Source organism: Hydra viridissima, unplaced genomic scaffold, assembly GCF_058129835.1.
Source record: "Hydra viridissima isolate aposymbiotic clone 2 unplaced genomic scaffold, HvirCarnegie_v1 scaffold_10, whole genome shotgun sequence".
Taxonomy (NCBI): domain Eukaryota; kingdom Metazoa; phylum Cnidaria; class Hydrozoa; order Anthoathecata; family Hydridae; genus Hydra; species Hydra viridissima.
In genome coordinates, this window is record NW_028324309.1 from 11,571,213 (window position 1) to 11,597,258 (window position 26,046).

The window sequence follows — 26,046 nt, forward strand, 5'->3', positions numbered from 1 at the left end:
TAAAATTACAGTAATCAGATAAGCATTACTAAAAAAATAATAATAAATAATAAAAAAGTATTAACCTTTAATTACGTTCAATGATTAATCCAGTAGGATTTTTTACAAGTTCATATCGAACCAAAAAAAGGAACGTTTTATTGAAAGTTTTTTGAAGGTACTTAAATAAAAAAAAAAGTTATATACCGCTAATTTTTGTTGGTGCCCATTTGATGATATAAGACGTTTTAGAAATTATCGATCGGGCGGCTCAAACCGGTGTCATAGTCCCACTAAAAAAAAGCAACCAATTTGCGAAGAATTTTTTTTCTCGAAAAATTATCAAAACGCGTACAAAACAATTTTTTTAAAGAAATTTTTTTTTGGTGAACATTTTTAAAAGATTTCCCTAAGGGTACAAAATATAATACAAAACTATTTTAGGAATTCTCAATTTCTGGTAATGTCGAATGGCGATAAAAGTTTGAGACAGCGTAACACTTATGAGCATTATTGGCTAAAATAGTCTGGTTGGTATCTTTTTGTTTGCATTGATCTTCACCGTCTTTCTCGTTTTCTACCCTTGATGGTTTTTCATTTTTTGGTTTGGTTTGATACTCCTGAAGATCGTTCGAAGAAGCCTTTATTTCTATTTGAGAAAACACTTCTTCACCTTCTTGGCAAGATTCTGCTTGATGCGGTTCAATACCATTACTTTTTAAAACGTTTGCTGCTCCACAAAGCATGCGGCGTTTTTTCTTAGGAAGTTTGAGCCTTGCTTGAGCGTGTGAGTAGTACAAATTAAAGTTGTTAACGATAACAGGAACTGGCAAAGCGATCATAAGTACACCGCTCACAGCGCAAAGTCCACCAATCGTCTGAATGAGCGAGATAAAAATGTTTTAACTTTAAATGAGTGAGAAAAAAAAAAAGGATTAAAATAACAATGCTTTATCTCTCTCTCTCTTTTTTTTTTTTTTTTTTTTTTTTTTTTAGTAAAAAAAAACCAAAAGATTATTTTTTTTTACACGTGAAAGCGCGTATTTCTAAGGTAAAAACAATATAACAAACCTTTCCTAGCCATGTCGTTGGAACCATATCACCGTAACCCACAGTTGTCATAGTGATAACAGCCCACCAAAATGTGCTTGGAATACTTAAAAATTTAGTCCCTTGTACATCTTTTTCACAATAGTAAACTAAACTCGAAAAAATAACAATGTTAATTCCAAGAAAAAATATCAGAAGCAGCAGTTCTCTGAACGACGCTTTTAACGTGTGCCCAAGTATTTGCAAGCCTACGCTGTGCTTTGACAGTTTTATGATTCGGAAAACTCTGATGACGCGCAATATTTGCAAATAAGTTACTTCGTGACTTTGACTAAAATTCTTGATGAGAATGATTTGCAAAAAAAACGGAATGATGGAAAAAAGATCTATCCAGTTCATTACGCTTTTAACAAACATAAACTTATTTGGGCAAAAAAAAAATCTTAGGGAAAGTTCCGTTGTGAAATACAATACGCAAACTCCTTCTAAAACCAGCATAACATATTTTGACTTCACATCTGAGAAAGTTTTCATGGTCTCTATGCAGTACATCAATACTGATATTAAAATCAAAAACATGCTTATTCCAGCAAACGCCTAAAAACAAAAGAATGTCATTAAATATTCATCATCATCATCATCATCATCATCATCATCATCATCATCATCATCATCATCATCATCATCATCATCATCATCATCATCATCATCATCGTTACTACTATTTGAACTATTTTTTGGGTTTTTAGGGTATTTAAACTGTTCTAAAGTTTTTTCTAACAAAAAAAACAATTTTCATATAAACCATCAAATATTTCTGAGGTACGAAAATTAGAAGTTTTAAACCTTTGCTTTTTTTGATAAGTAAGGACCTTCAAAAAACTGCCATATATGAGGTTGCCATTTTTGGAAAAATGATATGTTTTGGTTAGTCCCTTGAGACTCTTCAACATTATAACCATATCGGGAAAGATCAAGCTCGAACTCGTCGTTGCAGTCGTCTTCAAACTCTAGACCTAATAAAGGAAATATAAACCTTCAGTATATGTAACTGTATACACTTATTCCATGGGAACAAATCAAGAAATCTTTCTTGAGAGAAAAAAAACTTTAACGGGAGAAGAGGAAAAATTTCACTTTGGAGAAGAAAAAAAATTTAGGTAAAAAAAAAAATTATAAAAACAAAACGCGTTTACCTTCAAATTCTTTTAAAGTCTCCTGTGCATCTCTATGCTGTCTATAACTGAGCCAACAGCAAGGTTCAATTTGAGTATCTTCAATACCCCAGTATTGCAACTCTTCTTCGTACAGTGGTCCGCAAACATCATAAGGTGCATGCAGAAACCCTGTTCTGTAATAATTTAAAATATGAGAAAAGACTTGAGAATGTCGATCAAAAAAAAACTCCCCTGTTACAGGATCGTACTCTGGGGATTGAATCGCGCTCTCTTCTGCAATCCAGCTGAGTCTTGTGTCGGGAATATTTTTCAAAGTGCTACGGTACGTCTCGTGTATTACACCACCGATGTTGATTTTTATACGAGTAGCTTTCACCCGCTGCCGTGCTGGCTCGGTAGTTATAGTTCCTACATCTCTAGTGCGTATGATTTCTTTATTGAGCCTTTGAGGAGCCAGGCGATAAAGCAAACGTGTAATGCGTTCAATTTCTTGCCATATGAGTTTAATTTCACTTTCTTTACTACTATCGTTGCATTTTCTCAAGCTAGTATGTCGTGCCAACTTTCTTATTTCACCTAAAAATACTGCATCGCCTGAATAATGCTTTGACACTGATAACCGCGAGCTGTTTACTTGGCTCAGGGTAGAATCTGATGAGAATTTTACATCTTTTTTCATTAAAATATTTTCTAAATGCGCTTCTGATTGCTCAAAACTTTTTAAAACAACTTCGCACTTCTCTTCTTTTATTAAATCTTTTCGAAAGATGCTGCTTGTAGATTTAAGAATTTCAACTTGCTCTCTGACATTATTGTTTTTACCAGCAACTTGTACAGCTGCACTTTGATTGAAATATAAACAGTCAGAAGATAAGACGGTATGCGAAATAAAGTCCGATTGCTCTTGATTTAAGCTGCCATCTTTTTTCTTTATATCTACGGTGTCTATATACCTAAGATTGGTGTCGCTGTTGTTCCTATTTCTACAAACCACGTTTTTTTCATTACAACTATTGTTAGTGTTAGTGCTGTTGTTGTTGTTGTGCAAATCATTAACAAAACGACTATTTGTTAGACCTGAACATATTACTGCTACATTGTTTTGGCCACTGATACTGGTAAGATCGTTTTTTTTGATCTGTTTGTCGATCAGAAAATCGTCCATTCTCAAGAGTTATAGCATTTTTTCCCCCTTTATTAAGAAATTATACATGGTATGAAAAATAAAATGAATCAACATTAAAGTAAATGAAAGTATATTTTTTCTAAGGAAGGATTATAGAAGTGCTTCAAAAAAAGGCATACTTACAACAAGACAACTGCTGCGACAAGATCTAACATTTGTAAATCTAAGAAACGGAGAAGCTATCTTCTTCAATGAAGCCTTTAAAACTTTTTTTATTCTTTTGTAATCGAAAATGCTTATGTTAAATATTTGTAATTATGTTAAGCTTCATATAAACTTTGTGCTGTAAATTTTTAAATCAAACATTTCCAGTTCATTTAAGTTTTGAATATCTCATCTTAACATGAAACTTTCCACTTTCATAAATGCGCTTTTTTTTTATTTTTCAGAATATAATTCCTCGATAAACGTTAAATTTATTATGGCCACTTTTTTTATTAAATGTATACATATCTAAAAAACTGATATGAAAAATAAAAATATATATATATAATTATAAACTAAAGACTCTCATAAGGAGAAAAATTTTCAAAGTGGCTTTAGCACACTTTCTGTATAAAAGCAGTCTCTTGAAGAACGGAAATCACCATGGATTAACTCTAGGGAATAATTTTCATTACGAAACTCTGAATAGAGTTTCCGATTGTGAAGTATAGAATGAAAGTTTTCATTGAGTTCCAGTAATTTTCAACAATATTTACATCAGAGGGGGGAAATTTACTTTGGCATTTTTTAAAGATTATAGAATTATTCTGTTTGTAAATTTACCAGATGATATTTCTTTAAAATTCATTTACGATATTACAATATTATTTACCATACTAGCTCCAGTTGCCGAAGCACTATAAACCAAACATTAATAAAAACTCTTCAAAATCTAACTTGGGACGATATTCAATATCGCTTAACAGAACTTACTGAATCATCCACATTTTGTATCGTTTGCGGGAGATTCTCCAAATCATAGCTTACTATTTTTAAAACAATAATCTTAAGGTTAAATTAATAACACTGAAATATTTATAACTCTGTAGTATAATCTATTAGTAAATTTTTCAAAAAGAACTTTTATTTTATTTTTGTTGTGGTAATGGTATAGCACGTAGCCATGGCAATTTCATTCATCTGCATTAGTCATTGTTAAGTTTTTCATCATTTAAAAAAAAGAAATGAAGGCGACCTGGTCCTTTGCCCTCCTTTTTAAGTTAAGGTATAAGAAAACAATATCTTTTCAAATATATATATATGAGTGTGTGTATGTGTGTATGTATATATATATATATATATATATATATAATTATTAATTAACGATCATCGAAATACCACATTGACTTACCATACAAATATTTAAAAAAAATAGTAGAGTACACTGTTTTCATATGGCACGTTTTTAAATTTATTTTAAAAAAAACATCAACAAGTATCAATATGTTTTGATTTTTATCGCCTTCAATAGCAAGCTTGCATAAAATGCACCTTATCAAATTGTTAGATTTAATTAAGTTCGCCTATCAAAATCAACAGCGCATGCGTATAAACAATACAGCTGAGCAAAAGGAACTAAAAATTCGCAGGTGAGACAGATAATTATTAATTGTTTTTGAGATTTTTTTTTTGAATCAAGCTATTTATACGTTCACTTGTAGCCTATTTTCTTGGTGTGCATTTCTATTCTTCGAAATTTCCATGGGTGAAATATTTTCTTTTATCTAAAAATCAGTGGGAAAAGATCGGACTTTTAACGTCTTTTTTAAATATTTTCAATTGGTAAAATTGCCTTACATAAGAAAAAGGCCAGCTATTCATTTATCATTAATGAACTTCAAGTATTAAAAGTGACAATTTTTTATATCTTTTTTTTTTAGATGATTGCGTGATCATTTTTTATTTCTTAACGTAAGAGAAAATTAAGTTTTAATTTAATCTTTAAAAATACTTAATTTAAAATTTGAATGCGTAAAAGTTCAACTCCTTGGAGTATATAATGCTTCTTGTAATTATAATCTACAGCAGGTTAAATGTAAAAATTTTTCTAAAGTACATATGTTTTAATCTGTTTTTTAAATAAAGTAACTCGTTTTTAAGATTTAGTCATGTTTCTTAGCAAAAAGGCCATAGAAGACTGTAGTATCCAGAAGTTATTCAAAACATAGAAAAACTTCCTCATGGCACAGGTGTGATTGGTCTTACAAGATACTCTTTTAAATTTGGCAAACACTTCCAATCTGGCGATATATTTGTTTTTATATTTTTATACTCTTTTTACATATTTTCAATTTATATAATTTAACTTGTATATAAGTTTATTCATTTTATACATTGTTTGTTCTCAATCGGTTTATCGATTTTCTTTTCTCAGCTTACGTAAGCAAACGACGTTTGAAATTCCTTTCCGAATTCATAGTGGATCAGTTCTTAATCTTGTTCTATAAACTTACCTCTCTCTATTGCCGTAAAAATTATTCTTTACCGCTTTTATCTTTTCTATTAAAACTCTGAAACCTCTCCGTTCTGCTAAGCAAAGATAGCCAAGCGATTTCTTTATTTGAAAGAAAGTTAAAATTAGGATGTTTTTGTAAAACCTGAATGTTAAAGTCTCCGCTCTTTTTTCGGTTTTATAAACTTCGTTTGTTTATAAAATACAGTTGCCAAAACCATTAGCTATGCATCTGACTTTACACTTGCGGTGCCTAATTTCCAAAGTTTTATTTACAAATTTTTTTAAAAAATGTAATAGGGGTGATAAACCTGGATAAATTAGTGATGAATAAATAGTGATAGATTTACAGTCAAGATGTTTCATTTCCTTGGGACGTTGTCTGTCGACGCTCTTTGCTGCTTTAGTGAAAAAGTTCACAAGTATTTTATTTTTGTGTAATATCTTCTTCACCATTGTTCATCATGGTCATCATTCTCTGAACGAAGTTCTCTGCCGATTCTGTATTATTAGAAGAGTCTTGATTTTGCAAATACTGTCTTATGCTTTCCTTCATCATTTTATCTCTGTCACTTAATGATGTTTGATTTTCTTTTATTTTTCCATTTACCAGCTTTGATTTTTTGTTAACAAAGCTACCATCTTGATCAACTTTATTACGGGTATGATTTTGGTCGATCAAAATTTTCACATTCGGATTTTTTTCTCTTTTGATCTTTTTACAACCGAAGTCCAAAATTTCTTTTAAAAACCTATTGACGCCATTTTGCTCCAGAAACATACAATCTTTACGATCAGCATTATTTTTTAAGTAGACGTCCTTTTTTTTTCTTTCTAAATTATTTGATTTATTGAACAAATTTGTAAACGGTTCCTTGAATACTTGATGGGACAGATATGAAGTTAGTAGAGACGAAGTGAGGTTGTTAGCTTGAAGCGAAGGGGTTGTGTTAAAAGTATCATTAAATTGGCGGATATGCGATTTCAGTTTATTACTTACACCATCTCTATCAGTGATATTTTGAAACCAGAGTGTTTCGTTATCAAGATTCTTTTGAAAATCTTTTTTCAAGTTTTTTAAACGAGATTCGAGGATTTCCAATTCATGCAAATGCAACGTGAGGTTTAAACTATTTCCACGGACTAAAAGTTCTTCAAGCTTATTTAGATCTTCTGTGAACTGTTGGTCTGCACTCTTTTCTTCTTTATCATAAGTATCTTCTTTACGGTAATTGTTCATACGTTGAAAATTTGCAGACCGGTTTTTTGTGTTTCCAAGTTCCTTAAAAACATGCTTTGGGCTGTTAAACTCTTCTAACATAAAGTTTTTAAGTTTAATAAAGGAATTTGCGAGTTGTACGTTGCGCCATTTTCCCTTAATGTTCATCACATTCTCATCAACTTTGAGAGTTTTTGATGACGGTGTAGATAAAAAAAAATTTCGAACAACTTTGCTTAAATTTTTTCCAGGAACTCGTCTTTTTTTCTTCTTAATTTTCCCTTTAAAAAAAAAACGCTGGCTACGCTTAGTACGACGATAAATATATTGGCAGATACATGGATCAAAGAGTAGGACCCGATAGGAACTACAAGCTATTTTGAGTTTTAATATTTATTATGAACCCATAATATTAAATAAAAAACTAAAATGAGTTAAAAGTACAGTCACGGAAAAAATATCCGGACAAACTATTTTTAGATATAATTTTATATTAAATGAAGGAAACCTCATACTGTTATATATATTTTTGTAGCTCTCGACAACCTCTATCTAATTGTACCATCAAGCATCTACTACACTAGGTAGATGTCTCTTTTGGTTAGAAAAACTAAAATGGCTGTGGAAAAAAGTATCCGGACATTTATTTCTGCTAATTTTTGGTCAAGATCTTCATTAAGTTCATGATGTAAGATTTTATAAGTATCACAGTAGCTTAGGATAATATAAGTAAAAACTACAAAAATTATAATTTCTATTTCTGTAACATTTAGAATCTATTGACGACCGTTACCATGGTTAACTTATATTGACGAAAAAAGACGATGTCGAGGAAGCACTCAGAATATGCTGAAATTTTATAGATATAACGAGGTGTAACAGCCTGGCTGAGTCACTGCTTAAGAGAATTGATGAAGTATTAACCAATAAAGGAGAATGGACTAAATATTGAAGAAATAAATGACGAAAAAGAAAAAAAAAAAAAGTTTTTAGCCGAATGCTTTTTTCCACAGTCATTTTAGTTTTTCTTACCAAAAGAGACATCTACCTAGTGTTGTAAATGTTTGATGGTACACTTAGATAGAGCTTGTCGAGAGCTACAAAAAAGTATAAAACAGTATGAGGTTTTCTTCATTTATTATAGATAAATATCTAAAAATAGTTTGTCCGGATACTTTTTTCCAGAACTGTAACTCAGTATAATTTGTGTATATTTCATAATTTAAATATTTGATTTCTTATGTTTGTCTTCAGAAATAAATGTAAAAAAATTTTGCGTTTACTTTATTAAAAAAAGGTGTTCAAAGCTTCATAGCGCCCACAAAACTAAATCTAATTTGTGGAAATAAATGGTTACTCTGAAAACACACAGAGCGATTAAAATTATTTATTCAAAGCTACAAAACCAGACTATTTTAAATTTAGCTCAAAAAAACAACAGTAAAATTGGAACTTACGTAATTTTTTGTTTATAATGCGCTCATTTTGAATCACAACATCACTTAACAAATCTGCTGAAATTGGAAATTGTTTACTATCGTCAGGTAACACGATACCAACGGATAAGTCAGGAACATGCTGCTTCTCTTTCTTCTCGGCGTATCTTGAAGATGCACGTAAAAAGACTGGTACTCCTGCTTCCAAATAAATCAAATGCGAAACTTGCTCAGGAAATCTATTAGGTATCAAGTGCATAAACTGTAAAACCATGTGAGAAAAAAAAAAAACTTTACCGATCATCAAAAAATTATGCGTTAAATTTTGTAATCCATTTTTACATTTAACAATTTATCATTTTAATACTACAAAATGACAATAATTACGTAAATGTTGTAGTGAAACTTACCGGTCAAAAACCCGTTGCTCCCCAACCCCACGGTCTTGGTTAATAATCTGAAATTGCTCATTCATTGAATTTGAGAAATCCAAAAACACAGCACACGGTAAGCTGCAGCTGCTGAAGAATTTGTACTCACCAGTTTGCGGAGGAATAAAGGTTCCGGTTATTTTTCTTTTGATCAAAGTAGAATCTTTTAAATGACCATTTAAACTAGAAATCCCTATAAAAATAAATTACAAAATATTCTAAAAGTTCTTTACATACTTGCTTAGAAATGAATATAACAAATGATAAAAAAAAAAGGAAAGTGTACGCAATTTGTCCAAGGACTTACCTATTGTAGCGCCCATTACGAAAAGGTGATTGAATATAATCAGCTGCACCAGCATAGCTTAGCATTATATTGTACAGGTTATTGTAAAGCAGGGCGCTTTGAGTCGGTTAACATTACAATTTTAGTGTTCACGAGCTTTAATTATCATACTCAAGTTAGATACGTCACACGTTTTGAGCATCTTTGTAAAATATTGTTTAGTTTCGGTTTCTTCAATAAAAAAAATTTGGAAAATATATACTGTGACGAAGATAAAGGAGGAAAATGATAAACATAGTACTTGAAACACATCAAGCCATGAAAAGTGAGACAATAGTACCAGGTGGATACATTTGTGCAGCTACAAAAATGTGAAAACAATCACACAACTTAATTTATAACAACTTTGGTTTTAAAAAGTTTTAGATAAACAACTTCATCATGAAGACAAATATTTACTTTTAAAATACTTGGCAGCATTTAAGTTTAATTATATATTTGATGATAGTGAAGAAAACCACTTTAATTGGTTGCTTAAAAGGTGATTGCTTAAAAGGTGATTGGTTAAAATGTGATTGAATAAAAGTATAAATTCAATCCTTTCAAAATTAATCAAAGCTTAAAACTGGTGCAAAGAACCATGATTCAGAATACTGTTATACGAATACTATTACACAAATAATATATGTCAAATACTGTTATACAAAATGAATAATTATGATAAAAATCATAATCAGTGGTGAAAAAAACACCCAGTTGAAAAAAATCTGCTGAAACAAGAACTGAAAAAAAATCATTTAGTTGGAGAGAGTCCTTTACGATGATTAGTAAGGATAATCTTTAAAGAGAGATAAGCAATAGAGTTCCCGAAACAACAGAAGTTTGGGGAATATTCTTCGTGATGATACAAGAATATCAAGAAATGACATTCCCTGAAATGAAAACAGCAACGTTTTAATATTTATACTAAAATGTTCTTGCCTTTTATTGTATTGTAAGTCTGTATAAGTCCGCCATTATAGGAAAAATATTTCGACTTTATTTCTATTGATAATGGTTACCAAAATTGCAACTCATTTTCTATTACTAGTTACCTTTTTAGACCAGGGTGCTTTTGGCCGGAATCAAGTTCCCACCCCTCCGACCATTCCTTGGCTCCCAACGAGGAGGTGAAGGTGGTGTAGCAACTCTGTAGGAATTGGTCCAAAAGAGCTGAAATTTTGCACATAGTGATAACTTCATTCCCTGAATTAAATGTTAACATTCTGACTATGAAGATCCCTAAATCAGTGGCACTGTCCTGTAGGACCACAAGTTTTTGAATAACAGAAAAGAAACATTTAAATAAAAAAACTTGGATATCTTTAAATTTATAAATATTGGAGTTGTAACATTTCTCCAGCACGTTTGTATTCTGAGGGAGAGATAACTGCACTAGAACTCGTATTTCTTTGTAGATTTTTGGCGAGAACTAATTGTTAGGACACTAACAAATTATTACCGAAGTTATTTAAAAAGAAACCGGCAAAATATTGTTCCAATATGTGACGATGACTGAATTTTTCAATTAACACTGTATTATGTCCTCAGAAAGGCAAGATACTTTTTGCCTATCATTTTTGAAGTATTTCTATATTAAGGTTATTTGTCTGTTTGTGAAAGATAATAATAAGTAGCTTTGTTGGTGCATTGTTTGCTTCTATTTGTTAAAATTCTATTTCTACCTCATTCGCATCAACAAGTCTTTTTTTATGCTGTTTATAACAACATTAAATAATTATTTTTACTATGGCTAATTAATTCTCTAATTAAACTGTAGGAATATATAAAAAATATTTTCTCAAAAATTTTAAAAATACAAAAACCAGGGTAGAAGAAAGGCCAGAGACCAGGGTAAGTAACAAAGGAAAAAAGAACTTTTTTACTTACGATTATCTGAGAAAACGAAGTACAAACACAAGTACAATTTATTTTTACTTGTCAACATGATGCCAATATTTAGTAAATGAAGAATACGGTTATAATACGGCAGGGGCGTGTACAGGAATTTTCTTGGGTAAGTCGCAATTTTAACCCCTCCCCAAAAATGTTAAGTTTTAGCATCCCCCCTTCCTCATTGACAAACACATATATGAGGTAAGACGGCTTAGCAATCGCCCAATATTTTATCGCACATGATGCTAACCATTATCAAGCATCATCGCTTCGCACGCTATCTATTTTAGAAGAAAATGATGATAACCATAGTCAGCACCAACGCTTAACAATTACACACGACCTATTCTTATATCAAAAAAATATTACTTGTTTTATAGACAAACATCCAAATATCATATTTGGATGTTTGACTTTAAAACAAGTAATATTTTTTTCCAATCTTTCTTTCCAATGGACTAACTCCGATTAACATTTTGTTTGGAGAGTTATTTGAACTTGAGAATTGGTCGACATTTTAAGCGAATAATTAAACTGTCTAAAATTTATGTTTAAGAAGTGTTTAATAAATACATACCAAACAGGGTGTATGTACTGAGGGAAGTCCGAATTTAATTTTTAATGTTTAAAACCCTTTCTTTCTTTTTATATTGTTCAAAATGCAAGTAATTAAAAAGATACACAGCTTTGTATAAAATAATTGGGGATGTCCATTGATATATTTTAATATATGCTTGTTGTTAATTGTAGCCTTCTCCTCCTGATGATAAATATCAATGGAATTTGACTAAAACTTTACTCAGGGTGTAATTGGAAAGGGAAGTCCGGAATTTGTTCTCTAAGAAATAATTACTTTTATTTTTTTTAAATTAATAAAAGAAAATATTTAAAAAATGAAGTACTCTATAACTTAATAAAAAAAGGTATGTCCATTCAAGTTTCTTATTAATTTATTTAAGTCAAAAATTAAAACAACCTCCGTTTAAGTATATAAATCTTTTTTTTTTTTAATAAACTTTAGACCGTTCTCGATTTGACAAGCACTATAATAAAATACTAAACTGTAAATCTAATTGTTAGCCCGGATTAATAACTTCTTACCATCCGTTCGAACAATTAACCTTGTATACTTTGCTTAATTATTGCTTTAGTTTGCTATAATCATTCGCTCTGTTTGCTTCTATTTACCGACGCATCATATTTATTCAGCAAAATATTGAAGTTGTGAATATATATATATATATATATATATATATATATATATATATATATATATATATATATATATGTATATATATATATAAAAATATATATATGTATATATATACATATATATATATATATATATATATATATATATATATATATATATACATATATATACATATATATACATATATATATACATATTTTGGGTATGTCCAGCGACGTAGCAGATATCCCCTAGACACGCCCCTGAATACGGCTTTAATACGGTTATAATACGGTTCTAAGTATAAATATTGATGAATTAAAAAGCTAGATCGTCTGTTAAAGAATTTGGGAAAGAAGGAGCCAACTGCTAGAGCTTTTTCATGTAGATGATTCAATAAAAATACGAAAAAAAAACATTTTTTAATTCGAGTACAAATTTCTGAGCCAAAAACGTTACCCTATAGAATGATGAATGAAAATAATGAATGAAACGATGTATTTGAATGATACATTGGCCAACGCTACTATCTTACGTTTAATCATACAGATTAAAGAATTTTTAGACGTTTAGCAGTTTGGTCCAGCAGATAAGTTGTTACTAAAATTCCAAAGCAAAGAGTTACTACAAATGTAGATGGCTAAAACCTCTTTTCTCTCGTTATGAATCTACCCAACCATTTTGTATTTTAATCAAAGAGAATAGTAATTTTAAAAAATGTTACAACCCTCTCACAAAGTTTGAATGATGGTAGAGGAAATATCTTCAAAAATGAGGTCAGTTCAATACAGTTGTATGGCTGGAACATCATAGGCAAGTAAGCACGTAGCCGCTGCAGTTTATAGAGTGGAGTGTGCTGTAAGAAATGGCTTCGTTAATCTTGCTTCATACTTTGATTTTGATGTCTTAGAATAAACTTTTTTTTATTAGAATAAACTTTTATGGTTTTTAAATCATTTTTTCGTTTTTTCATGTTAATGAAGCGCCGTTTTAAACAGATTCTGCTTCCGTTTTAAACACACGATCTGCTTATCTTGTTAAACAAAATATGTTTTTTTACCTCACTCCTTTTTATCGTTTGATAAGAAAACGGAAAGGATCTACAAAAGAACGTTTCCATTTTTACATTTCTCATCACATAAACTCGTTAGTAATAAAATTATGCCGCTCTATAGTCAAATTTTGGTCGAAATTAGTTACTTGAATTAGATACGACATATTTACGACGTTATTTACGACATTTTTTACTACATATTTACGGCAGTGTAAAGCAGCCCTAATTAAATATAAAAATGTTCTGAAATAAAAAAATGCAACAAATGATAAAAAAAACAAAAAAAGATCTTAAATAAAAAACTTGAACTGAATATTTAGTTATCGCTGTGCGACAAGATTAAGTGTAATTTGAGAAGAAATTGTTCGAGCATTGTTTATGACTTGCAATTAGAGAGCTGATTGATAGATATGTGGGCTATTACTCTAAAATGATTGCTTTTATTCTCTTGTTATTTATATCAAAAGTATCATCAAGTAAGTTTTATTAAGTTAGAACTAATATAAACATAAAAGCATAAAAATTCTTAACTTTATTAACTAGCTTAATTTGCTTGTTTGATTTTCTTAACTTTTCAAAACGTCATTACTCTTAAAAATATTTAAAATAATCAGTTCTCATATCGCATCGTTTTATTTCTCCACGTCGATTTGTCAGTTTCATTAGTTTCCAGTCAGTTTACAGTTAATTTTGCTTTAGTTACAGATGAAATCGGCATAAATTTAAACCGAGAAAGCGAGATTTTATTGACTTGTCCAACCGAAAACAAAGATGATTTTGTCACATGGTACAAAGAGAATTCGGAAACAAAATCGCTCGATGAGTTGGGGTTCTCTGAGAAAGTATTTTTCCCCGCATTAAATTCAATTAAACTGAAAGATTTCTCAAAGGATGACTTAGGAACTTACGTTTGCAAGCATCCTTTAACCGGAGATACGTTTAAAACGTTTAAACTGAAAGAAACAGGTAGTTAATATTTCATTTAATTTTTTGGTTCATATTTCAACTTTTCACCATATTTTAATTGAAGCAAACGCTTTAATTTTCTTATAACAAAATTTATACATTCTTCTTGCCTCAATGAAATGAAGGGAAGGATTTCCCAGCGGAAGCAAGACATTGATAGGATGATCTGTACGATATAAAGACCTACTATTAGGTAAGAAACTAATTTGACGCGCCAAAATCGTACAAAAATTATCAGTAAGGAGAGCTGCTGGATACAATTGTGGTTGGAATGGATTGTGCTGGAATGGCTGAGATACATTAGGTTGCCTGGTTCAACAGATTGTATATGTTGCTTGGCTTCCTCAAAATGTCTATTACCTGAGCATTTCCTTTTTTTTCGATGGATCGAAAGTTTTTTTTTTTTGTATATGAAAATTGAAGCATAGTTTTGATTGCTAAAATTAAAATGAAACACTTTTTTGAACGAATAACCTGACAATTCTTGATTATTTTTATTTTTAAAATGAATGCATTATAATTGTTAAAAGTTTTTTCTTTTTGTCTTCTTAAAGAACCTTTGGTTTCTTTTGAGACTAAACACTAAAAAAAAAATGTAATAAAAAATGTCCTCACTTTTTTCCTTTCCTTCCTTCGATTTTTGTTCATTTGCTTCTTCTTTAGATATTTTTTTCATTTCCTTCTACCTTGGACTTTTATTCATTTTCTTCTTCCTCAATTTTTAATTTTAGTATACTTGTTTCACATTTCACACTTTTTTTTTTTGTCGACAAAGAGCGAGAAGGTTTTTTTGTCGAGAAAGAGTGAGTCGGAGTTCGAAATAGCTCTACTTTTCTTTAAATATTTTTATCTTTTTCTGTTTGACAAATTTATAACTTTTCACAACTTTTTGTTTGTTGTTTTAAGTATTGGTTGTTGGTTTAAGTAACCAAATGTCAATGTGGTCTTCTTTACATTCAATATATTCTAATTATTCTAATGAGGGTCCTTGTAGAAGAACTTTGTGTATGTACTCAATAGAACGCGCTGTTTCCCTAAATTTAGTTCCACACTTCTTAACTGGAAAGCAAATAAAAAGTAGATTTATATTTTACTATTGTAGTGGAAACCTAAATTGAATCGAGGTCCAAACTTTCAAAGCTTCTGTTAAAACTATGAAACTATTTTTGAAGCAGAAACGTTATTCAATCACCATGGAGACTATAAATTAAATTTCAGTTGTAGAAATTAAAATACTTTTTCAATACTTTTTCTAGTTTTTTTTTTTTTTTAAATTTTTGGTTTGCTTTTTTTTTAAGTTAAATTTTGCTTTAAAAACTCGAAAAGATTTTTCTTTCGGAACTGTCGTGTAGACAAAATAAAGTATGGCGTTGCTTTTATTCAAGAATATTTTTGACCTGTTCTATAAACCTATTTTAGTATTGCCAGAGATTCCTTCAGAGTCACGTGAGTTTTTAAAAAATTTGTTGTTTTAAATTTTTATATTTTTTAAAAATATCATTTTACTACGTTAAAATACGTTTATGAAGTTAATGAACTCTGTAAAAAGATGTACTTTATATCTTCCAGTACCTCAATGGGTGATGCTACCAAATTCTAAGAACACAGTTACTAACGGTCGCTTGCATGTGTTTGCTTGTCGGGCATCTGGAGAAAAAGTCGTCGTCGAGGCTTTTCGCTTGAACGAAAATGGGACAGTAATAGAAAAGCTGAAACAGGCTGGTGTAGCTTTACACAACCCTTCAGAATCTGATTCCGGAAAATACCTCTGCGTTGCCAACAACAGTGTTGCTAGTTTAAAACATGAGTTTAGCATCTTCGTTATAGGTAAGCTATTTATTACTTAAGAACGTATAAGATATGCTCACCATAACGTACATGCAAAAATTCTTGTAGTGTTATTTTTAACGACAGTCAATAATAGAATTATGTTTAAACTTAATATTATATTTTTATTAATATTAATATAAATATTAATATTATATCATTTTTGTTTTGTTTTGTTTTTTTGTGCAAAATTGTACTTTGACTGTCGGTGTCTTTTCATTAGTTCATGGCGGAATGTCTAAATGGTCAGCATGGAGCTCCTGTGATGTTAGTTGTGGCATCGGAGTGCAAGTGAGAACTAGAAACTGTACAAATCCAAAACCAGCAAATGGCGGAAGATGGTGTTCAGAGGAAAGTATACAAAGACGCCAATGTAAAACTAGGCCATGTTGTAAGTTTTAAAAACCAAGGTTTGGAAATCAAAAAAAAACTTAATAGCTTTTGCGATAAAAATTTTTAAAAAAATGTTTGAATTTCAGCTGCTCCTAAATTAACCAAATTTGGATTCGATTTAACAGATGACAAACACTTGAAGCTTGACTGCTTTGCCACAGGTTTGTTGCTTTTTTTTTATTTCGTCTTCTTTATAGATTGCTTCATTTAGGTTGCTACATGCGCTGGGTAAGTACGTACGTCTTTATTTACGTTATCTTTGCATCTTTATTTTACAGTTGTCTTTATTGCGTACTTACGTCTTTATTTTTTGTGTTTACTTAAAAAACACTTCTGCAGTAATTTATAAAAAAAACTTTATTAAACTACAACTTTTAAAAAATTCTGAATTACAAATTTTGTTATCATTTCAAATCGAGATTCTTGTCCTGACTGCTAAGCGTTATGAGACGCATTTTAATGTACTTTTACACAGAAAAATACTGTGAAAAATATAAGTGAATTTTTATCACTGCCAATTTTTTTTATGCCGTTTCACCAGGACAGTTTGCGAACTTTTTTAAAAACATTGTTTTCGTTATATTTCGCGTGAATTGCCTTTTAATAATTTTTAAAAAAAATAGTGAGATTTTGACGTAGAAAGAATCTCACGATTATGAAAAGTTGTTTGAAGCATTGCTTTAATTGAGACAGATTTACCTTGATGAGATTTTTTATGTGTATGCATGCACAATGACTAACACATAAAGCATACGTAAAAACCCTAACCATACGTAGAAACCCTAACTGGCTTACTGCTCTCCTTTTCATACCTTCAAATAAAATAAAGATGGAAGTAAAGTTTTACCCAACACATTTTTAACGTTTTAAGTATGCTTTAATGACGACATGATTGGAAACTGTTTTTGCTTAACAAATGCGATTTGTCTCTGCGTTAAAAGAAACTTATTACTAGAGCTCTGCGTTAGCCTAAAATATTCCGACTTTGTCGGTTCGGAACGTAATCATACCTAATGTTACGACCTAATGTCGAAGTCGAACCGTAATCTAACCTAATGTTACGACAAAGTCGGAATTAAATCGGTATGAACCGTAATCTAACGTAATAGTTCGTAATAAAACAAGACAAAGCTTTTAGTCTAAGCTTAAAAATGATTTATTGCAGTTTAAATCATAATATAATTCATTTATTCAATTTACTAAAACTAGATTAGGATATCCAAGATTCAACATCAACTCATAAATTTCATCATCACGCAAAAATTTTAGTTGAAACCTTGAACCAAGGTAGATTACGCAAAATTACGACAGCTTACGATTCATAACGCGGGAAATTCAAATGTTACGACTTGACTCGGAATGGAAGTCAGAATTTCCAAGTTTGTTACGAGTAGGTGTCGAACTTCCGACAAAAAAGTCGGTACGAGCCGGAATTGGACGGTCGTAACGCAGAGCTCTACTTATTACTTGATTTACAACAAACGTAGGTTAAATATTAACTGTAAATTATAATTGCACATGGAACAAATGTTTGAAAAAGTTTTGATTAAGTTGTAAATAGTATTTAAAAACATTTTTTCGTTATTTTGTTATTTACAGGACTTCCAACCCCGACAATACTCTGGAAGTTCGAGGGGGGTGATCTATCGAAGGAGTTCGGGAGTTTGGGAACTAACTTGGTCATCCCTAAAACAAATGCTCAATCTGGGGAGTACAGTTGCACCGTGAAAAACCCAGCTGGTTATTTTACAATGTATATAACTGTAGAGGTTTAAACAATCTACACTAAACATTTGAACTAAATATTTGAACAATGAATAACAGTTATTTGTGAAATTAATAATCAGATTAATGTTGTTTGTATTAATAATGAAATTAATGCTGTTTTTTGAGGTTGCGATCGCCTGGTGTTTTTCATCCGAAAATCAGAAGCAATTAAATGTTTTTAGTATGTTTTTTCTTTAATGTTTTTGATTTCTTAAGGTGGATAACCACACACGCAAAAAAAAAAAAAAAAAAAACTTTAGTAAAAAAATTTTTTAAAAACCCCAAATGGTTTAAGTGAGTTGATATATTTCTTTTAACGTAAATATCGCCAAACATTATTGTTCATAAAAAAGTAGTTTTATACCAACCTGTAAGCATCTGCGTCTCGTTATTTTTTATTCGAGACGAGACGATCCACTCGATTGCCTGATCAAAATCCATAGAGTTATTACAAAATAATGAAGATCGAAAGATTTTTGCAAAGAGTTTACTGTTAAAATGTTTAGAGAGTTCTACAAGGTGCATGTAACTAAATCGGCATCAAACTCATTGAGAATTTGACAGAATGAACTTGATTGTCTCCTCATGAAAGTCGTTTATTAGTGAAAATGTTTAAGTAAAATGTATGTTTTTTTTGTTGTGAAAATTCAGTGGTCGAAAATCTTGCTACAATAATTTAATGATCGTGGTCACATTGTCATGAACAATTTTTTAGCAGCAATCCAATAAGCTCCAACAGAAATTCACTTGAAGTATTTACAGTCTGTAAATTTTTTCTTAGTTTTTGAGATATTTAATTTTAAATTTCGTTAATTTGAATAAAATCAATTTTCCTCTTTTCACGTAATTCAATATACAAACTGTATGTAAAATACATTTCCAGAAAATTGAAATTTAAACTGATTTAAATTTTCCTTCTCGTTTCAATTCACACTTAAATCAGTGTGCAGTTTACCATGAAAATCTTTAGTGCCATGAAAATTGCACAAAATACGATTTTAACTTAAAATAGCTTCGTCATTGTGCTCACAAAAGCCACTAACTGCAGTTTCGTATAAAAATGCATTAATTTGATGAACACAATTAAAAACTCTTTGTCTAAAAATAATGATTTTACTGGCAGTAATCGTTTTCTTTGTTTAACTTAAAGTAGGTACGTGGGTATCTGGGTTTTTACGGCACCGATTTTAAAGACAAAAACTGTGACCTTTTTTTTCACAGCGTGCTCGAAGTCGGTGTGGTAATGATGTATTTATTTGTCTTTTTTTTTAGGATTTTATATCAGCTTAGACTTTATTAAAAAAGTAGAATGTTTTATGTTGAATAAATTATGGTTTTTTTTTAAGTGTAATAAATTTTTCAGTTTTTTTTATTGCTATTTAAAATTGCGTTCCTGTTCTGGCACTGCATTGATATTGAAGGGATGTTGGTACATATTTGAAATTTTCCAGTCAACTGTATAGATCTATTTTCTATGTGCCTGCCAAATTTCATTAAAAAATATTCATGACCACATACCGTATTTTTCAACCCAGTGGAGGTACCATTTCCACCTCTTTTAGCGTTACTGTGACTGTTACACTTTATAAAACTGTTTCTGCTAATGTTACTGTTACTTTTTGTTATAAATTCTGTTGTTTTTTTTACAGTTACCAGTGATTTTCATTCGGTTTTAAAATTTCGTTTCTGTGCCGGAGGTGCATTAATATTGAAGGCATGTTGGTACATATTTAAAATTTTACAGGCAACTGCATAGATCTATTTTCTATGTCCCTGCCAAATTTCATCAAAAAATATTCATGACCACATACCCTATTGTTCCACGCAGTGGAGTTATGTATTTCCACTTCCGTTACATAGTGTTAGGGGGAGGGGCGGTTTTTGACAGTAGAGAATTCAGTATATTTGTTTTTTTTATTCATTGTAATGATATATTTTATTAGAACTGTTATTTATATATTTATCTTTCATTGAAATTCATTAGTAACGATAAAAATAAGGCGAAAACGCTGAGGCTTTTAATGTATTTAAAGATCACCTCCATAAATATATAAATATATATATAATTATTGTAAATATTGCAAAAAAACGGGATATTTTTTTATGCTTGTTTTATAAAATTTTATTATAAATTTTACTATTACGTTTTAATCATTAAAAATACTTTGTTTCTTTAATTCGAAACTTTTTTAATTACGTTTTTTAATCGTTTTGCACATTTCACAATGCAAAATCATGCGCAAATTAACAATGATTCTATTACAAAGCTGCCGTTAGCCGAACGCGAGTTTTATACGAAAGTTGCATTATTCTTAAGCAACCTTCATAAAAATAATGTTACTTAAATGAGCATAACTTTTTTTTGTAATGATTCCTTTTTCATAAAGTTTTCACCATTTTATTACAAATTCAGAGCTCTTTCGAACCATATATAAAACTTGAATAAATAAATGGTATGAAATTTTTACACACGTACCTACTTAAAGCACGGTAGTTTCGCAATGGACATTTATTATGCGCAAGCGCATTACGTAAAAATAAATTGTGCATTTAAAACTGTTTTTCCACTAGCCTCGAAAACGGAGAATTTAAAGGTATTTTCAATCTTTCATATATAGGATACTTAAGTATTAAATCTCACTAATGAACTTTTTTTTTTATTAACATACGTTTTTGTAATTAGAAAAAATCAAAAGTAACAAAAAATATGTCACGCCTGAAGCTTTAATTTACCTGTAAAGTTGACCGAGATTTCATCGCGGATTTTACAACCATTTTTATTCCTTAATAAAACCTACGAAGATCGATTTTTGAAATATAGTATTATATATCATTGGAAAGAATAAAAGTTAAGCTATAATATCTAACACAGCATTTTTACCAGTCATTTTTTTACATAAAGATGTGCAGCTAAGAAGATGAATAATATTTCGATATTTTTTCACTAATCGTAAAACAATATGGCTGACTTATTTCGACAATATCTTAAAGTAACTTTACACAAACATATTAAATATATATATTTGTCATAAACTTTACAACTTTGTTATGCAAAATCATTTTATTATACATAAAACATAAAATTTATTATGCAGTTTTCTTTCTTCGAGGGATGATGGGCGGTTTTAATGACTTAGCCATTATGTTATTTCTTATGAAATGGTCTCTCATAATACTTTCTAGTTTTCGTATACCAGACATGCTCGAGTATATTCTTTCGATATTATTAAATTCTGCATGTATACTCTCACCACCTTGCTCTCCATATAATCCAAGACCTACTCCCCATGTGCTCAAAAATACTCCCATGTGATTCTCTAACATATGCATTTTGGGAGTTATTGATTCTTTTGGCCAAGTGCTTCGAAAAAACTTCATTAATTCACATACTGCTATTTCTACAAAAAAAACTTAACTAGTAAATGTAAATAAATAATGGAAAAATTTGTCTTTAAACAATAATTTATTAAATACTTCTTATAATAGTCAATAAACTTACCAAAACTCTTGATTTTTTCTTCGCTGAATAAATGACATGAGTTCATTTCATTGTGACACTTAGAATAGTTGTTAAACAAAATATTGAATTTTCGTTGTATGTTAATCGCCTCTACATGAATTGGATGTTCTTGATATTTTATATGATTGAAAACTACTAGGGGAATAGAGTCACATAACTTTTTTATGTTATCAACCTGAAAAACAAAACAAAAATCATTTGTGTGACAAAAGTTTTTATTATATGCATAGGCTTTATATGCATAAATACGTATATGGATTGCAATATATTTGATCAGGAATGTTAATTGGAATTTATAATTTAATGTAGAGATTGTAAAAACCTGCATAACATGCATAACAAATTTTAACAGACTTTATTTCATGAAAATACAGATTTATATTTTCATACCATACCTTCAACATTTTATGAACATGATTTCCTATGAATGAGCAACTATGATATGCTTGACGTTGCACTCCACACGACTGTAAAACAGATTCAATTCCTTTTCTTATTGGCCCAATTCCTTCTAATAATTCAACTTTACAGCATTCTGCAATTTGTGCCTCCTTAAAAATTAAATATAAATATTGTACAAAAAATCCAGATAATACACTCCATAAATTAAAAAAACAATGCTCTAAAAATAAATAATTATTTCCAGTACTATTTAATAAATACTTTTTCTATTCTCTTTGATCTTAACAGTGCAATTCTCTCTGTGTACATTAACCGCAAGTAATCTGAATTTTCAGGGTTACGAAGTACTTCAATGACACTTGTATCTTGAATAAGAAGAATTTTATTATTTATATCATCAATCGCATATTTTAACTGGTTTATCTCTACTTGCTTTTCAACATATTTGTCAAATTCACTTGAGTCAAGGCGTTTATCATTTATTGCAAGAAATCCAGCTAGTTTGATATCAAGAAGATGACATTCAGTTTCTAACATGTGAAAAAATTTTAGAAATATTCCCAATGAGATGTGGAGAGCTGGTATTGCTATCTGTAAAATGATTTAAACAATCCCATATTAGTTAGGTGTGTTATAAAAGATATATATATATATATATATATTATATGCATTTAAAGTTCGACAACAATTTATACACACCTGTTCAATTGGTACATCAAACAATGGCTCATCAATTACATTATTGAATTTTTTTGCATTTTTAATGTTGCCTCCATCATTTTTAAATCGTTTATAATCTGATTTCAAAGTTTGAAGCGTTCTTAAATTGATTTGTCGATGCCGATCTTCAGTATTCAATTGCATTTCACTTGATGTAATCTCACAGAATAAGCAGCAATCACGACCTGTTAAATAAAATTACATAACTTTTATGTTCTTTTTACAAATAAGTTATTTAATTTTTATAATTTTTGCAATTTCATTTTTAGTAATTTAATCTAGAATACAAGCTTAGTGAATACAAAACTTAAGACTGACCAGTTGCTCCTGTGATGCCATAGATAGCACACAGAAATACATAATCACCAAACATAAACACTCGCAAATTCTTATCCCTAAAATTACAATTTTTAAAATTGATTTAAAATTTTTTTTTATTTCAAACAATATTTTTATAAATCGAAGAGCAAATAAATTTTGGAAATATTTAATTATTAACCTCCATTTCATTGTTTGAAGCTGTCTAATTTCATCTATGTGTCTTGAGAGCCCAATTTTAAGGTTTGCTCTATAGTCTTTGGCCTCAAATATATTGAAAACTGTTGTATTATTCTTAGAATTAGGTTTAGAAACATTAGCTATCTGATAGCTCATTTTAAATGAACCACCTCCATGGTCGCCACCAACCTTTACATGTATTTCACTAGGATTTATCTTTTCATACGTTAGTTGGTTATATCTACGATAATAAAGAAGAAATTGTTTATTTATAAAACAAAGAATAGAATTTATACAAATTATTTACAAAAAACTTAAACATATTTTGAACTTACTTTTCTAATTCATCCAGTAACTTGATTAAATGGGATGGTAAATCATTAATATATGCTGTAGGAGTATCTTTTATTTCAAAAGTTCCTTTTTCATTTTTGAATTCAAACAGAAATTCTTTGTTTTCAACAATCAAATCATCACCTGACCAATATTTTGAAACTTTTTGCTGATTAGAAAGTGACGGTAGTTTGACATTTTTTGTGTGGAAAAATCTGAAATAAAGATATTTATAAATAAATATATATGTGTGTGCAGAGCCGGATTAACATCCTCGGGTCTCGAAGTACTTACCTAATCATTTTTTTCATCTTTTCCCAAGGTAAACCACAATCTGTCTTTAGTGATACAATATCTTCTGACCCTATCTGAACTTGGGGGATGTTTGCTTTTTTCAGTATATCAATTTTATCATTTTTACTAAAAGAATTAAGCATAATTGCTGCTTGATTTATTCTTGCTTTTTTTGCTGGTCCTGCATTTTCAATAAGTGATTGGTGTATTTGATTTTGACGCCTTCTAATAGTTTTCTGGCTTATACTATTTGAAGTTTTATAGATCTTTGAAGTCACTTTAAACTGTATAGCCTGTTAAAGACCAATTATCCAACTATAAACTATTCTTTAAACTATTATTTTTTTATATTGAATATTTTAATTTAAAAGTAAAAATAGCTTACCCGCGGACCACCTGAAGGGAGTTCAAAGGAATGTGATTTGTTTTTTGCCATTTTCAATTTTGCAAAGTGAGCAAATGCATAGCCTAACTCTTTAGGGATTTCACAATTCTCATTTATTTTATATATCTCTGTAACTGTCAATGAAGAGCTAGACAATGGGGAACTATATTGTGATTTGTTTCTAACTTTGCATGTTTGTTCATGTTCTTCTTTATAGCTTATATTTTTTGCAGTAAATTTTTCTTTGCATGTATTATTACAACATTTTATAATTAAATTCTCAAGTATAGTTTGCATTGATGTTGCCTTTAAGATACTACCAAGAGTTATATTAGAGGAACATATTGTGCATTTAGTTTCTGTTTCTAATTTTCCAATTATGTTTGGAAAAATGCATGTTGCACAAAACAAATGTTGACAATTATTAAGTAATACAGGCTTATGTAACAATCTTTTACAAATGTTGCATAAACATAAATCTTTGTGTGGATTATCAGCTACATCGATAGAATCATGAAATAAACGAGGCAGTCCAGAAAAACTTTCCATTATTTTAAAAATTGACTCTCTTGTCCAAACAACTTTGTCATTTAATGGTGGTCTTCCACACTGCTTTTTTTTCTTCCTACCAGATTTTTTCAAAAAGCATATGCATCTTTCAACGAAACAAGTTTGTGGCCATTGACTTAAACTGAAATTAGAGGTTGTTCCTCGCTGTTCGATATTTCTCAAGTGTGTGTAGCATTTCATGCAAATTTTAGGTGGGTGGGTGTCCATTCTGTCTTCTTCTAACTCAGTGAAAAATGCCCGATCAATTCTAATCTTTATATTTTTTGTGTTAATTGGATCATTGCCGATATAGTTTCCACATAGTCTGCACAGTTTCATAAGACATGATATGTGTTTAGTAGCAACAACAGTAGACATTTTTAGATTGGATACCGTACTTCTTTAATCCAATTATTTGATAACTTAAAAAAATGACTGGTTAATAAGATTAGTGTTTTCTAATAGAATTTAGATGAGAGTTTTAGAAACCGTTTAGTTCTTGCTTTCAAAAATTGAATTAAAAAAGTTAAAGAGTTTAGAAAAAACATAAAATTTAAAAAATAATACTCTTTATTACAGCTCCTGAAAGTTTGTTAAAAAGCAATCGAATCAAACTTTTTTTTAATTATCCATAATATTTTGTCATTTGACTATCTTATGTAACTTTGCAACACTAAAAAAAACAAAATATAATAGTTTAAAAACGTGTTCCTATTTTCGGTATCTCAAAGTACAAATCAAAATAATTGTAAATATCGAGAGGAAAACAAAAAATCTCCGGAGACGCATGCGCACTATAAATGTCTGTTTGGTATCAAGATTAAAACGACCGTGAAAGAGTAAAAAAAAAAGTCATTTTTTAAAGTTTTTTTTTTTTTTTGCACTTTAACGACAGTTAAGTGAAAAAAATAAATAAATAAATAAATAATACACTTACCATACCTTTTAATTTTTAAAAATAAAATTAATATATCAATATTGATTTTTGAAATATTTATACAAATAGTTA

General features: G+C 29.8%; 4 protein-coding genes across 11 annotated transcripts; 1 reads left to right on the forward strand and 3 right to left on the reverse strand.

The window, feature by feature from the left end:
* Positions 1–290: 290 nt before the first annotated feature.
* LOC145181689 (voltage-gated potassium channel KCNC1-like) lies at positions 291–4,847 on the reverse strand. 3 transcript variants are annotated; one of them, XM_090099651.1, is made up of 5 exons: positions 4,730–4,847; positions 2,226–3,399; positions 1,876–2,045; positions 1,051–1,626; positions 291–857 (listed from the first exon to the last, which is right to left on the reverse strand). In XM_090099651.1, exons 2-5 carry the CDS (start codon positions 3,370–3,372, stop codon positions 420–422), a joined length of 2,331 nt encoding a protein of 776 aa, XP_089955777.1. In that variant the 5' UTR covers positions 3,373–3,399; positions 4,730–4,847; the 3' UTR covers positions 291–419. The 3 variants fall into 3 exon arrangements, with proteins under 3 accessions (XP_089955777.1, XP_089955778.1, XP_089955776.1); XM_090099652.1 differs by lacking the exon at positions 4,730–4,847 and adding an exon at positions 4,211–4,321; XM_090099650.1 differs by lacking the exon at positions 4,730–4,847 and adding an exon at positions 3,517–3,861.
* Positions 4,848–5,592: 745 nt separating this feature from the next.
* LOC145181544 (uncharacterized) lies at positions 5,593–9,589 on the reverse strand. 3 transcript variants are annotated; one of them, XR_016456184.1, is made up of 4 exons: positions 9,224–9,589; positions 8,896–9,109; positions 8,238–8,724; positions 5,593–7,519 (listed from the first exon to the last, which is right to left on the reverse strand). XR_016456184.1 is itself a non-coding variant. In XM_090099653.1 (4 exons), exons 1-4 carry the CDS (start codon positions 9,276–9,278, stop codon positions 6,258–6,260), a joined length of 1,560 nt encoding a protein of 519 aa, XP_089955779.1. In that variant the 5' UTR covers positions 9,279–9,589; the 3' UTR covers positions 5,593–6,257. The 3 variants fall into 3 exon arrangements, 1 of the variants encoding a protein (XP_089955779.1); XM_090099653.1 differs by having other exon boundaries at positions 5,593–7,330; positions 8,507–8,724; XR_016456185.1 differs by having other exon boundaries at positions 6,652–7,659; positions 8,082–8,724.
* Positions 9,590–13,478: 3,889 nt separating this feature from the next.
* LOC145182018 (uncharacterized) lies at positions 13,479–18,470 on the forward strand. The gene is made up of 7 exons (XM_090099655.1): positions 13,479–13,859; positions 14,083–14,349; positions 15,769–15,795; positions 15,919–16,176; positions 16,400–16,567; positions 16,656–16,730; positions 18,169–18,470. The coding sequence occupies exons 1-7, from the start codon at positions 13,814–13,816 to the stop codon at positions 18,342–18,344; spliced, it is 1,017 nt and encodes a 338-aa protein (XP_089955781.1). The 5' UTR covers positions 13,479–13,813; the 3' UTR covers positions 18,345–18,470.
* Positions 18,471–21,303: 2,833 nt separating this feature from the next.
* Positions 21,304–25,838, reverse strand: LOC149883123 (uncharacterized). 4 transcript variants are annotated; one of them, XM_090101126.1, is made up of 10 exons: positions 24,489–25,838; positions 24,104–24,396; positions 23,812–24,024; positions 23,478–23,717; positions 23,297–23,373; positions 22,958–23,163; positions 22,520–22,849; positions 22,252–22,407; positions 21,836–22,031; positions 21,304–21,734 (listed from the first exon to the last, which is right to left on the reverse strand). In XM_090101126.1, the coding sequence occupies exons 1-10, from the start codon at positions 25,413–25,415 to the stop codon at positions 21,424–21,426; spliced, it is 2,949 nt and encodes a 982-aa protein (XP_089957252.1). In that variant the 5' UTR covers positions 25,416–25,838; the 3' UTR covers positions 21,304–21,423. The 4 variants fall into 4 exon arrangements, 3 of the variants coding, with proteins under 3 accessions (XP_089957252.1, XP_089957254.1, XP_089957253.1); XM_090101128.1 differs by lacking the exons at positions 24,104–24,396; positions 24,489–25,838 and having other exon boundaries at positions 23,478–23,560; positions 23,647–23,717; positions 23,812–23,860; XM_090101127.1 differs by lacking the exons at positions 21,304–21,734; positions 21,836–22,031 and having other exon boundaries at positions 22,520–22,623; positions 24,489–25,828.
* Between the last annotated feature and the right edge of the window lie 208 nt (positions 25,839–26,046).

Bases quoted from the DNA above. Each gene is read 5' to 3' on its own strand.
- LOC145181689 (XM_090099651.1), bottom strand. From the start codon at position 3,372: ATGGACGATTTTCTGATCGACAAACAGATCAAAAAAAACGATCTTACC. The intron at 1,627-1,875 runs GTTTAAAACTTC...TTTTGTTTTTAG, and splicing joins ACTTATCAAAAAAAGCAAAG to GCGTTTGCTGGAATAAGCAT. The intron at 858-1,050 runs GTTTGTTATATT...TCGCTCATTCAG, and splicing joins CAACGACATGGCTAGGAAAG to ACGATTGGTGGACTTTGCGC.
- LOC145181544 (XM_090099653.1), bottom strand. From the start codon at position 9,278: ATGCTGGTGCAGCTGATTATATTCAATCACCTTTTCGTAATGGGCGCT. The intron at 9,110-9,223 runs GTAAGTCCTTGG...TTATTTTTATAG, and splicing joins CGTAATGGGCGCTACAATAG to GGATTTCTAGTTTAAATGGT. The intron at 8,725-8,895 runs GTAAGTTTCACT...GATACCTAATAG, and splicing joins GAGCAACGGGTTTTTGACCG to ATTTCCTGAGCAAGTTTCGC.
- LOC145182018 (XM_090099655.1), top strand. From the start codon at position 13,814: ATGATTGCTTTTATTCTCTTGTTATTTATATCAAAAGTATCATCAA. The intron at 15,796-15,918 runs GTGAGTTTTTAA...TATATCTTCCAG, and splicing joins AGAGATTCCTTCAGAGTCAC to TACCTCAATGGGTGATGCTA. The intron at 16,731-18,168 runs GTTTGTTGCTTT...TGTTATTTACAG, and splicing joins GCTTGACTGCTTTGCCACAG to GACTTCCAACCCCGACAATA.
- LOC149883123 (XM_090101126.1), bottom strand. From the start codon at position 25,415: ATGTCTACTGTTGTTGCTACTAAACACATATCATGTCTTATGAAACTG. The intron at 23,164-23,296 runs GTCAGTCTTAAG...TTTATTTAACAG, and splicing joins TGGCATCACAGGAGCAACTG to GTCGTGATTGCTGCTTATTC. The intron at 22,032-22,251 runs GTATGGTATGAA...TTTGTTTTTCAG, and splicing joins ATGTTCATAAAATGTTGAAG to GTTGATAACATAAAAAAGTT.